Source organism: Dendrobium catenatum, unplaced genomic scaffold (genome assembly GCF_001605985.2).
Source record: "Dendrobium catenatum unplaced genomic scaffold, ASM160598v2 fragScaff_scaffold_370, whole genome shotgun sequence".
Lineage (NCBI taxonomy): Eukaryota > Viridiplantae > Streptophyta > Magnoliopsida > Asparagales > Orchidaceae > Dendrobium > Dendrobium catenatum.
Window position 1 is genome coordinate 5412116 of NW_021318832.1, and position 14662 is coordinate 5426777.

The following is a 14662-nucleotide window of genomic DNA, read 5'->3' on the forward strand; positions in this document are numbered from 1 at the left end:
GGAAATTTGGGATTTATGTAGTGAAGGCCACCCATGACTCATCAAATGGGCGAAAAATTGGGATTCATGTGGTGAAGGCCACCCATGACTCACTTTCGAGGAACATAATTGTTTGATGGAAAAACTTCTAGCTCATTTTACTTTAAGTCTTAGAGGAAATTGGATAATAAAGAGCACCATCATTGCACAATGGAATTCTTCCGTCATAAAATCAATGATAGTTTGAGGTTGATTCATTTGATGCTATTTAGGTGGGACATCTTTATATGTAGCTCCCTCTTCATCATATCCTTATTAATTTCTCTCGAACACTATCCGTTCAACCTATTTTTCCTATATTACTCCGCTAGCTAGTACGTAATCCTGCACAAAACATGGAGGACTTAAATCATTATTGCCTTATTGATAACCCCCGTCGTTATATGAAATGAGTTTCATCAACACCTTGTTTAATAAGAATTCTATTTGAGTGAAATGAATCAATTAACCATTCATTACCATACAACTTTGAAGAGTCTTCATATTGATTGATGCAATTCTTCAACATCATATTCATTTGAGGTTTAAGTTATATGTAATTGATCCTTATACTGAGACTTCAGCATCTTACAAACATATTGACTATTACATGCTCATCATGCACATTGAACAAGCTTTTAATGCTACCTTTTGCCAAGTTTTACTCATAACACTTGAGGTATAAGCTTGCATATAGTTCAACTCTCTCTATTATTCATACTCTTGTTGAATAATTTGTTATTGAATAGAAGATCATCAAGAACTCCACTATTCTCATTGGGATTTGCTAAAAGAGGAGTGAGAGATTGAAGGAGTCTTTTTAAATATTCATTTAATTAAAATGAATCTCGATATGAACTTTCAATTAAAAACTTTATAACATTACTTGACTGACCAATTGACCTTCAAATTTTGTATACTTATAGAGTTATAGTCAAATTGAGCGGGACAATGAGATAAATCCAACAAGCTCAACATCATTCAATTTCAAGGTCATTCAAGTATCAATTGCTCGCTAAATGATCAATGATCTAGGAGATCAATATGAATTGTTCGATTGAGTGTTTTATATTTTAACAAAAATTATCAAAATGTTCATCTCCACAAGCTTCAAATATGACATTTTTGTCTACCTAAAAGAGTTTTAGGAGCTAAAAGAGCATAAGAACTTTACTGTATTTGATCTATAATAGTTTCAAATGACTATTATTAGAACGTGCCATCATCAAATTATTATTTGCTAACTGCTAACATCTAACTTTATTATTGGACTTTAGTTATTCAAAATTTTTCGTCTCTTTTCAACATTTTCTTAAATGCTATATAAATCCATTTAATTTTATCATTACTTCATTTTTAATGGATCAAAGGCCTCTCTCTGTGCATTTGTATTGACCATTTAATAAGAAAAAACTATTGTGTTTTAATGTCAAGATAGGATCAAAGGCCTCTCTCTGTGCACGACGTGAGCCAATAACTCCTTTGTCATATCTGCTGGAGGCCTCTGATGACTACTCATGCTTTGCATTTATTAGGCCACTACCTTTGCCTGCAAGGCTTCCTTAAAGCATTCAATGGCGTCGATGCCTTTGCCCATTACTTATATTAAGGCTTATTTAGTGCTCAGAAATTACGAAGATACGGTGATTTAGGTTTTGTTTGGGTAAATTTTTTTTTTGCTGTTTTTTAAGTTAGTTTTTGGTAGAAGCTTTGGACGAAGATCAAACAGCCAGAGTTTTATATGAAAAATTCATGAAAAAAAAAAAAAAAAAAGTTGCAAGTCCTGGCTTAATTAAAATAATCTACTATAGAGTTGACGTAAAAAAGTTTGCTTTTTTCCACAAATAGAGAAGTTGATCACAAAATTGAGAGAACTTGCTTGGTTACTCATAGTTGTAATAGAGATTGCGGAAGAAATAGCAGGGAGATGATGATGATAGTAGAACTATGTCAGTCTAGAATTGTGGTCAGACGATGACGAAGTCACGAAGGTTAGGCGAAAGTGATCGGGTGATGACGTCCATATAATAGTGAATGGACTATAAAGTTTAGATGAAGATGTTCAAGTATTGACAACCGAAGACAATAGTAGAATGATGGTAGTATGATAATAACAGTCCAATTATGACAATGGTCTGTGTCAATAGTCGGTCTAGAGCTCTAAATTTTTTCAAAACTCCAAGCTCTCTCTAATTTCAAGTCTCATGTCACTTTCATGTGGAGAATAAGAAATTATTATAGTATTTTGGAAGTGATATTTTGATGAATTTAACTAAAATTTAATAACACATCATCTTCGACTCATATTGAATTATTTAATCATAGATTATTTATTCAATATTTAAGTGGATTAAAGATCTTAGAATCAAATGATCTAGGGCTCGCTAGAGTCATCTTGTCCGGCTACTGCTTATGCATGATTTGGAGATGGTTTGACAATATATTCGAATAATATCTTGTAGTTTCTAAATGCGCTTAAGTGCTGGTTTGAGTTCATTTGGAGTCCAATCATACTACTTTTAATGTCGAAGAATTCATCTTATTGAGATGTTAATTTTATTGAAATCGGAGTTTGAAAGATTATGCATTTAATTTTGAAATTTTTTGATACAAAATAATACATTAAGAGTTTCTTCCAATCAAATGAATTTCCTAAAAGCCATATAAAAATAATGTGATATTCCAGTAAAATAAAATATGCACATAAACCTTTATACTAATATAGTTATTAAAATCCTAATTAGAATTAAGTTTAAAAAACATAAACCATATTAGTAAACTACGTTTATGCTTCGTTTGGAAAACAATTCATGGAGGAACCTATGTGTTAATAAAACATGAAAATTATAGGTCCTTAAAGAATAAAAAACTCTCTAGAAATACAACATTTGAAATAAAACTTATTAGTTAATGATTCTACCTATTACAAACAACCAAGAGAAAACAGAATGCAAACAGAGCAAGCCCAAACAGCTTAACCAGTCAAAGAAGTAGCAACCAACAAACACCACAGAAGAAGCCACAACAACTAGAAATAAAACACACAGAGAAGCAAAAGAGATGACAAATAAGCCATCGGGCTAAGCAATTGGTAAAGAAAATGAAACCATCCATATGCCATGCAAGGGTCGTCCAGGCGAAAGACATCAAAATCCACGAAGCATCAACTGAGATAAATTTGCAACACCACTAATGATTGCCAACAGACCTTGACAATCCATAGGGAGAGCAAAACGTAGCCACATCATTGCCCAAAAAATATACAATAAACTAATCTTGGTTATACATTTAGGCTTCGTTTGGGACGGCTTTTTTACTGCTTTCTAAAACGGAGTAAAACTCCGTTTTAGAAAGCAGTAAAAAAGCCGTCCCAAACGAAGCCTAAGACTCAATAGAAATTAATGTTTGATTTGTGACAACTTTCTTACTGTTTTTTAAATCAGTTTTTTTTAGTTTGTACTAAAAATTTGTTTTTGAAATAAATAAAAAAACTGTAACAAATAAAGTCTAAATTGTATGAAGTGTTACATCTTCAGCAAATACAATGAGCTGATAGCCTAATAAATGTCTCAATTTTATCAACAATCGAACATTTAAATTAAAGATACAGATTGAACGGCCCAAAGATTAAAGCAGCAAAACAGACTAAAATTTGCCTATTATTGATTTAAAATAATATAAATGCTCTTTATACAATATATTATCTCAAATAAGTATAAATAACCACCAGGTAAATATTATTTTTAATATAATTAATTTTTTTTACTTTCTGGGAAGGAAACAACATGCCAAAGTAATTGAAACATCGAATAACTAAAAAAAAAAGAGGAAATTTGATTTTTTTTATATATATTTTTAGTAAAAGGGGACATGTTCAAATTTCATTCAATAATAATAAAAAAAAAATACAACGAAGGCCAAAAATATGATAAAGCAAAAATACAAAGTCAGTACCAGTAAAATAAGGAAAGCAATCTCAAAAAGAAAGGAGCTAAAAATAAGACATTATTAAGGTTCCAATAAAATCGAAGAACCAGTGAAGAAGGTGACGAAGCCAACCAGACTCAGGAAATGGATAAATTGTTTTGTTTGGAGTCCATACCCCAATGAAAATGCGTCACGTCTGGTACCGAGTTAGTACCGAGCGGTACTTAGTACTCAGTATCTAAGCGTCAACCGGACGGTTCTCCCGTCCGGTGTACATACAAAATAATCTCTCCACGAAATGACATGAGGCTAGCTTGCTGCAACCACCCATATGTCAGGCAAAAGCCATCCATTGGAGGCAGCAAGCCACATATCAAACATAGGATAACCACAAATGAAACAACCACCATTTCACATGCCAATCAAAGACCACCGACATGTAGGAGAAAATAAACCACCAAGGTTGCCAACAAGCCAAGGCGAACCAAAAAGTTACTTCATTCTTGAGAAATATGCTCCAAAAATGACCCAAATCAGAGAAACATGTCAGTTAGTTCATTCTTAAGAAATATGTTTAAAAGTTCATTTCATTCCAAAACACCCTCACGTTTGATTGTGAACGACTCAATCAATTTAAGCCAACAATAATTCAAACATATTACTCTGTGTTGAACTTTGAGCAAAACTTAATTATAATAACAAACACCCTAGTCCTTAGTTACAACCAATGCATGTTTGCACAAGAGACCTATAACATCAAAATTTTAATATGTACAAGTCTTCTCCCGTAAATCAATATCAACATTAAGTTCGCCATTAAGGACATATCATTCAAATTGACTAATTGAGTAGACAATTAAACTTCTAACCATACGAAATCATTGATGTACATATTTTGTGTTCACATGCAACAACATTGAGCCAATCGAATGATCATTTTTGCATTTTCTTCCTCGAAAACTCTAATAAATGTAGTCATTAGATATGAGCATACACTCTTGGTTATATTATAGAGGCTCTATGAAATATTTATTGTCATTAAGTTGTATCTATTTTAAGGGAAGAAAGTACAAGCCACCACTCAAAGCCAACTTAATTAACAAAATAAGATGATATGGCCATGCTCTTGAATCGCATGTTATAAAGTTCTAAGGAACTCAACTCTTATGTAAACCTCAGAAGTCAAGTGGTATTCCTCATGATATATAACTACTGATTTTGAACTTTATTTTAACATTCATTGCCACATGATAGGTGCATACTCTATGGTTTGGCGTTTAAAAAATAATTGATAAAATATTAGTGATATTGTTACATATATCATAGGCAAATATAAAAGTTTTTCTTAATGTCGATTGACTCTTTTTCGATCTAGCCATGAAATATAAGAACTCATTATTTTTGAAACCAGAATTATAGATGCGAATGTATTCACTTGAGATCAAGTCACACATATCAACAAGTTTCAATTTTATACAATTATATAACTTTATAAATTTCTTTATAAACTAATGTTCTTCATATGTAATAAACTAATGGATGTCAGGTAGGTAGTATAAAGTGAAGGGTAACATACATTTAGTGCTTATGTCTAGTTTTTAGAAATACATGAAAATTACATAAATCTAATCCACAAAGCAAGTTTTAGCTTCACAATAAAATAACATCACATAATCCCAACCCAACATTCTACTTTAATAATTTGAGATATAATTGATCAAAATCAAAATGATTAATGGATAAAGGTTTTATTTAGAACTGTTTTCTCACTGCTTCTTAAAGCAGCTTTTTAGTAAAGTTGTTTTAAAAAGTAATAAGAAAGTCTTCCCAGACGAAGTCAAAATCTCAATCAAAAGTGATTCGCAATGTAGGTATGGGGCAACTGTTCTGCTACCTTTATCATGATAATTGGAGAAGACCCAAATCTCGTGACATACATTAATAAACAAATGCCCTACAATAATTTGTTTTGTGGGACATTTAAGCTAATTAAGACAACTTCATACACACAACACATATGCAAGACTCGAATTCAATATCTAATAGTTGGCAGGCAAAGTGCATGCCCAACTAAAAGACCTACTTCAATACACCATGAAGCTTACTTCAAATACGCATCATCCTAATCATCTAGCAAGTCAAAGACACATTGAAAACTAAACAATAGCTATCATTATTGCTAAAAAAAACAACTAACAATGATAAACATAAAAAAAAAAACCCTAGCTGTTACAATGAAGAAAAATCTGCCGCCTTCTATCCATACATGCATGCAAAAGCATAAAAAAATAAAGAGGCAATCGCTCTCAGCGTCATTAAGGTCCTTAGCAGAAAAGTAAAGAGATAAATGCGTGTAGGTGGTGAAGGATAATACTCCATGAAAAGCTGCAGCTGAGTCAAAGAGTTCGGAGAAAATATATAACCTGGAGATGGAGCTGCGACTCTCCGCTGATCCTCCCCTAACCTGAATCCGAACAATTCCGCAGCTTTGGCTGTAGAAGGAACTATTTAATGCACTTGAAGCCATGGCAGATGTTCAATACCACAAGGACGATGAGCTTTCTTCCTTAGCTTGGTTCCTAAAATCTTGAGCCTGCAAACCAAACTTGCAGGTACTATACATTTTAATTGCAACTAGAAGTTGATAAGCAACATACAATCTGTTAAATGGAAGTACATGCAGGACTTGTTCATTGATGAATCCTGAAAGATTGATATCAGTCCGCACAGGAAGAATCATCTGGACTGTACTTGATTGTATACTGATTTGATACACACTATATACACATTTATATACAATGTGAACAAACCCATGTCCAAACATTTCTCCCGTTTGGACTCCACATAGAATAATTTATTGTAGGAAACTGACTTTCTAATAAAAATTTGATGCTCACTTATTAATATTTCTAGAGTATTCGATGCATGATAAGAGTCTTATCTAATGAAGAAGATTCTAGGATATTTGAAATAAATGTAGAAAATTCTAGAATTGTGTTGCTAGAATAATCTAGGATATTTTTAATAAATAAAGAAGAATTTAGAATTACTAAGTTATAGTAATATCTAGATTTAGCTTTCATACGAATAAATAGGTAATGCCATAATGCCGTAAGTTAAGCTGAAAAGTGAAAACTTCTCATTAAAAAATTATTAATAAAATTCTTCTTCTATTCTTCTATCTAAATTCTTCGTAGCCCATTGCTTGCTTATCTATATTTACTCTTCCAAAATATTTTGGTGTAGAACTATTGAATCTTTTGAGCGTTCTCATTGAACAAGAAGCTCATTTATTTTTGGTTGTTTATTTTGTACGTCAGTGTTAAGGAAACCGACACGTCACCATGTAACAAAGGCATAACCGGTCATCGCTTGTACTTAGTCTATATATACACTCGCCTATGTATCTGTACAGTTAACTTCTTGAATAATATTTTCCGGTTTCTCTCACTTCTGTTTTCCTTCTCCATCTCCTCTCTCTGCCGCTCCTACCATTTTCACATGGTATCAGAGCTGTAAAGCTCAACAGCGTTTCTTTAAGCTTCAATGGCGGGAGAGGAATCAGTCGACTCTCGCCGGAACGCCTCAACGGTGTCAACCGGGAAAGAAACAGATCTGATGATCCCTCCCCATCTCAAGTTCTTGATTTCGAATATCAAGAATCTTGTACCCACCACTCTCACAGCCGAGAACTACTCGATCTGGAGACTTCAGTTGTTTCAACATTTCTCTGCAAATGGATACGAGGATCATCTCACAGGTCAGACGGAATGCCCACCAGAATCCGAAACTTCGGAGCACTTTCGCTGGGTTCTTGTCGATCGCAACCTGGTATCCGCTCTTCTGTCCACTATATCAGCCTCCATTCTTCCATATGTAATCTCGCTGCGCACCTCCCATGATGTCTGGACGACGTTGGAGCGTCGTCTCCAACCAACGAACAGATCCAGAGTCATACAGCTCAAAAATGAGCTCCATCAAATCCAAATGCGGGATCGCACAATGCATAAATACCTAGACCAAATCAAAAAGATCGTTGATAATATCGCAGCGGCTAGGTCTTCCGTCGACACCGAAGACATAGTTCTATACATTCTAAACGGACTGCCAGCTACCTATAATCCGTTCAAGACAGCAATCCGCACGTCTCTTCAACCGATCAATCTCAGAACTCATAGCCTACAGCTCTGTTCACAAATCGCTCGGTAAACTACAAAGGTAAAGCAGCAAGAAACAGGGGGAAACCATCTTACCGCCCGCCTCTAACAGAACGCCAACCCGTGGCTGATCAGTCTGCTTCTTCAAGAAACACAAATCCCAGACCGCAATGCCAAATCTGCGGCAAAACAGGTCACTCCGCGATCAACTGCTGGCATAGGTGCAACCTAAACTACGCACCTCCGACAAATCAGCGAGCCCTTCTGGTACAGCAGCAACACGCTCCTTCCACGGACTGGATACTAGACTCAGGGGCCTCCTCTCATCTCACGACCGACGCCAAAAACCTCCAGCATCCCACCACATATAGCGGATTCGACTCTGTCTCGGTGGCAAACGGAAGCCATCTCCCAATCCAGCATTCGGGACAAGGTCTCCTACCGCTACCCGACTCTAACAGTAAGCTAAATCTGAAAAACATTTTTCACGTTCCCACTCTCTCTCACAATCTATTATCTGTATCCCGCTTAACGTCGGATAACAATGTCTCAGTCTCTTTTACTGCTAACGAATTCGTGATTAAGAATCTTCAGGACAATCAGGTTCTTCTCCGAGGTCCAATTCGCAATGGACTATATCACATCAAGGTTCCTACCAACAGTAAAGGAGCGGCTATGCACACGACTAGATCTTCCAAGATCTCCTGGCATGCACGTCTCGGCCATCCAGACAATCGCAAGATTAACATTCTTTCTAAACACATATCGAATATTTCTTTAGATACTTCTAATGCTCTCTGCATTTCTTGTAATATGTCTAAGCAGCATAAACTTTCATTTTCCCATAGTAACTCAACCTGTAATAAGCCATTTCAATTAGTCCATTCGGACGTTTGGGGACCGGCTCCTCTCCGTCGTTGAACGGTTTCTCGATTCTATGTAATTTTCATAGATGACTTACGAGACACTCATGGCTGTACTTACTTCATTCCAAGAACGAGGTCTTTACTAAATTTCAAACATTTATGTGCGTTAATAAAAAATCACCAATTCTCAAATTAAAAACTTTTAAGATCAGATGGTGGGGGGCGAGTTTACCAGCGCAAGCCTTCCGCCTCTATCTCGCAGAACACGGAATTCAGCACCAAATTAGCTGCCCGCACACTCCAGAACAGAACGGCACGGTAGAAAGAAAGCATCGACATCTGATCGAACTAACCAGGACTATGCTTCATGCAGCTAGTCTTCCCAACTCCTTCTGGGGTGATGCAGTGTTAACTGCAAACTATCTGATCAATCGTCTTCCGTCGTCCGCTATCTCAAATCAAACTCCTCACTTTCGGCTTCACGGAAAGCATGCTGCTTATGATCACTTACGCCCGTTTGGATGTTTATGTTTTCCCTGGACCAGACCATACGCTTCTACCAAGTTATGTCCGAGATCTCAGCAGTGCATTTTCATAGGCTACTCAAGCCAACACAAGGGATACCGATGCTATGATATGATTCACAAACGCATCTACATTTCAAGGCATGTGACGTTTTACGAACACCTGTTTCCATATTCTACAACTGCAGCTACTCCACCCACTCCGCAACAGCACAAAGACTACTCTCCGCTTCTCCTCATTCCCTCATCCACCATATCCTCACTCAATCCAGAAAACACCAAACCGACGTCCAGTTCCCAAACACATCAACATATACCTCACACGGAGCCCAGCCTGGCAAGCAGCGACAGTTCCATACCGCCAACTCCACCCAGCTCGTCCAGAGTACCTCCCGTTCGTCACCCCATGCAAACTCGGCTTCGATCTGGTATCTCGAAGCCAAAACAGATCTTCACTCTTTCTGCTACAACTACTAACCAAGCAACACCCAAAACATACAATGAAGCTGCCAAACATGAGAATTGGAGACAGGCCATGACCTATGAGTTCACGGCACTACAGGCACAAGGAACATGGGTCTTGGTTCCGGTTCCAAAGGACAAACCCGTATTGGGAAGCAAATGGACCTTCAAAACTAAAATAAATCCGGAGGGACATATCACAAACTACAAAGCCAGACTCGTTGCACAAGGCTGTTCGCAAGAATTCGGCGTCAACTTCACCGAGACATTCAGTCCGGTAGCAAAAATGGTAACAATACGTATGTTAATTACTGTTGCACTAACCAACAACTGGTCAATCAAACAGCTTGATGTATCAAACGCATTCCTCCACGGCGATCTAAATGACGAAGTATACATGCGACAACCCAAAGGTTTCCAAGATTCACAATTTCCACAACACGTATGCAAACTGCGGAAATCCATCTACGGGCTTAAACAGTCTCCGAGGCAATGGTTTCACAAACTCACAAAATTTCTACAGCAACTCGGTTTCCAGTTTAGCACCGCGGACCCGTCTCTTCTGACATTCAACCGGGACAACATCAAAATGTTCATTCTCATATACGTAGACGACATCCTGATTACTGGAAACAACACCGCAAAAATGACAGACACACTACAACATCTCCGCGCAGAATTCAGCCTAGAACAGCTAGGAGACATCTCTCTCTATCTCGGCATTCAGGTTATCAAAACGCATCCGGATATTTCCTTTCTCAATCACACTACGCACAAAATATTCTTCGTTTTGCAGGTTTCGCCGACTGTAAGCCAGCTCCATCTCCGGCTTCGCCTCGTTCGTCCAGAAGTCAGGATGATCAAGCGTACCCAGATCCGAAGCTGTTCCGCAAGCTGGCCGGCTCTCTACAATACCTGTCTATTACGCGACCAGACATAGCATTCGCAACGAATGCGATCTGCCAGCAAATGCACAATCCCAGAAACAGCGACTTTTATGCCCTTAAAAGACTGCTACGTTACTTGAAAGGAACACTATCGTTCGGCCTTCCCATCAAGATCGGAAGCCTCCGGCTTCAGTCCTATACGGACGCCGACTGGGCAGCTGACAGTCAAGATCGCAGATCAATATCCGGTTTTTGCACTTTCTTAGGACCAACCCTCATCTCATGGTCGGTTAAGAAGCAAAATACGGTAGCGAGATCATCCACCGAGGCTGAATACAGATCTTTATCTTCGGCAACTTCGGACGTACTATGGATTCGGCGTCTGGCTCAAGATCTGGGCATTGCTCAAACAGAACCCACCACCATTCACTGCGACAATATCTCGGCGATAGCACTCGCAAATAATCCGGTGTTCCACGCTCGGACGAAACACATAGAAATCGATCATCATTTCATAATTGGACATATTAGACAAGGCAACATTCGCATAGCTCACATCGGCTCTACGGATCAGCTAGCCGACATTCTTACCAAGTCTCTGCCAATCGGTCGGTTCCTACATCTCCGTTCCAAATTGACCATTTGCTCACAAAATGATCAATTTGAGGGGGACTGTTAAGGAAACCGACACGTCACCATGTAACAAAGGCATAACCGGTCATCGCTTGTACTTAGTCTATATATACACTTGCCTATGTATCTGTACAGTTAACTTCTTGAATAATATTTTCCGGTTTCTCTCACTTCTGTTTTCTTTCTCCATCTCCTCTCTCTGCCGCTCCTACCATTTTCACAGTCAGGACAAACACAAAACATAATTTATAAAGACTAAATGAGCATGCACATCAAGCACATTTGAAAAAGATTTTTATTGTTTTCATTTGGAAGTGGGAGTTGAAGTTACAGGTTATAGTGACTTGAGGGAGAAATTATTATGAGCGGTCATCGGATGCCGTCTTGAGACGAATTAGGATGTCCCACGTCATCATTTTGCTGTATACCGGTACTGTGTACATGATGGGTGCATGCTTTATGATTTGACGTTGAAAAAATGATTGATAAAATATTAGTGATATTGTTGTATTTATCGTAGCAAAATATAAAAGTTGATTGAACATATGATGATATGAGCATTGAGAAAATGAAAATCAAGAAAGATAACTTCGATGATGACATGACCTATATTCTACAACAAACAAATTTAAAATATATAAGATAAAAAAAATAAGAAAACTGAAATTATATGCACTATAATATATCTTCTCTATCATCAATATTTCTAAAATCTCATTAATATGTTTAATTAGAAAACAATAAAAAAAATAGATGAATGAGTTGACTATTACATAAGAAAATACTTTTGACTATTTTAGATTAGGGGGTGTCAAAATGTGTATGTGGGTTGGGTTCGGGTCGAATTTGGACTGACCCCGGGTCTAAACGGGTTGACCCTAACCCAATCCGTTTTTGGAAAAGAGTCAGGAAATCCAACTCGGACCCGACCCACGAGGGTTATGGTTGACTCGACCCGACTCGCGAACACACGGGCGAGCTTCCGAATTACTGAGTGTGGACATTACGGTCCTCATGAAGGAGCTTTGAAGACGGACTGGCGGACCACATACGACCACCGAAGGATGGACGACCATACTAGCTGGCGCCACAGCCAGGTAGACGGTGGAAGTTGCGGAAGTTGGAAGCAACTCGAATCATGATAGCGGAAGTCGTGAAGAAGTCGAAAGTCGCGGAAGTGGTAGACGTACGGTGGAAGTCGCAAAAGTCTGAAGCAACCCACAGACGCTCGTGAACAGGCATAAAAGCAGAATACGATTTTCTAAACGAGTCAACCGGGTAATTTTTGGGTTTCCGGGTCAACCCGAACCTAACCTGATTTTTGAAATGAGTCAAATTTGTCAATCTAAATCCGACTCGTATGTCAAACGGGTTGACACTGCTCTTTTAGATGAATTTTAATAGATTTTTTTTTATTAAAATTAAAAAAGGTAATTATGTAATTTCATTACTTCATCTTCATACTTTAACAAAATTGTAAAAAAAAATGTTAATCATGTATTATTTTAATAAGTAAAAATCAAGATAGGCCGCTGCTTTGGGCCAGCCTAACACATCCATTAAAATAATTGTACAACCATGATTTATCAGCATCTAAATTATATGAAATAAATAAAGAATGATAAAATAATTTTCTTATATTTCAAAAAATAATAATATAAAAATTAAAAAAAATTAATTTTATTTATCAATAATTTCATACAATAAGTACTATTTCTCATTATAATTAAATTATTAAAAAAATAATAAATAAATTATTGAATAACACAACTAAATTATTATATCGATAAATAATGTAGTGAAAGGACCATATGTATTTCATTTGTTGGATTTATGAGGATGATTTTGAAATTTATTTGCACAACAGAAAGGGTATAAGCATAAATAAGGTAAAAGAAGGCGTGTATGTAGAAAACCGCTTCATTTATTGTTACCGCTCATCAGTGGAAAGAGAAAAGGAAGGAAACCAAACCCCACAGAAAATAAACCAAAACCCTTCCCCACTCAGCTCCCTCTACCCGTCTGACAGCTCCAGTGCTCTCTTCCTTCGCTTGCCGAACAAGATCTGGGCGTAAGCATACGCAATAATGCGGAGTTCGGTGTTGATGTGAAGAGTGATTCAACGTAGGTTCGTTGATTTCTTCTTATGGATCCTTCGTCTTTGATCTCGCAGAGTGCGATGCCGGAGATGTGGCAGTTTCCAATGGTGGGAGTTTCGTCGGCAGTTAGGGCTACGGCTGCTGGATTAGGCCACCGAGATGCGTCGGCGGGAGAATCGACGGTGACGGAGCAGAGCGTGGGAAATCGGAGCAGTAAGAAGCGTCGGGATTCCGGGCCGCCGGCGGCAGCTGCGAATGCGTTGTCGGAGGAGGATTCTTCGAAATTCGTTTCTACCAGCAGTGGTGGCATTGATTTGGTATTTAACTTGGTAATCCTTGACGATTGGTTTGTGATTTGACGGTTTTCAATATCTAGGGTTTAGTTTAGTTGCGATTGTGGGGTAATATTGTGAGATCTGGTGGAATCTTTTGTGTAGGGATGTGAATTTTTATTTTATTTTATTATTTGTTTATTGTTGCTGTTTTGTAGATCCTTGTTTGATGGTGACAGATGACTAGTTTTATTGCAGCTGCTTTAGTTTATGTTTATCGTCTTAGCGTTTTCCTTGGTGACAATGACTTCTGGAAGTCGAAACTTTACTGGCCTGTAGTGGGCATCATTGCCCATTGACATTTTCATAGTTTGTAGTTTTTTTACGTCTTCAGATTCCCATATCCCTCCTTTTTCATCATTTTAAGCGAGGAGTTGGCTAAAAATATGGCATCTGGACTAGGGTCAACCTTGTTGAACAGTTGTCCGACTAGATTGGCAACTAAAACCTATAGATTAGGTTTAAATGAACAGAGCTGAACGTAGTATAAAGTTGTTAAAGCTTGATCGTTTATTTTATTGTATAGCTCGAGCTAAGCTTGAATGATGTGAGTGTCACAATTTTATTCAAGTTTGTTTATTAATCTTCTTGTCAGATTTGAGCTTTAATCAAGCCTAAGTAACTATATGCAATTGATGTAGACATTTCTGCTGGACAACACGCTACATTCCTTTCTCAATTCTATTGCATCCACCTTGATACATCACCAAAAAATCGCTTTGATCGAGACGAATCTTGAAGCATATTATAAAAAAAA

At 37.4% G+C, this 14662-nt stretch overlaps 1 protein-coding gene across 5 annotated transcripts in view; it reads left to right on the plus strand.

Moving 5' to 3' along the window:
* The first annotated feature begins 13393 nt into the window (after positions 1-13393).
* Positions 13394-14662, plus strand: part of LOC110095482 (transcription factor BHLH089) — an 18358-nt gene continuing 17089 nt past the window's right edge. Inside the window, exons 1-2 of one of the 5 annotated variants that reach the window (XM_020821037.2) lie at positions 13394-13545; positions 13648-13902. In XM_020821037.2, the coding sequence (XP_020676696.1) occupies positions 13654-13902 (249 nt within the window). In that variant the 5' untranslated portion in view covers positions 13394-13545; positions 13648-13653. Of the gene's footprint in view, positions 13903-14662 lie in introns of all 5 variants that reach the window. The other 4 variants (XM_020821038.2, XM_028693838.1, XM_020821035.2 and 1 more) reach the window with 4 other exon arrangements.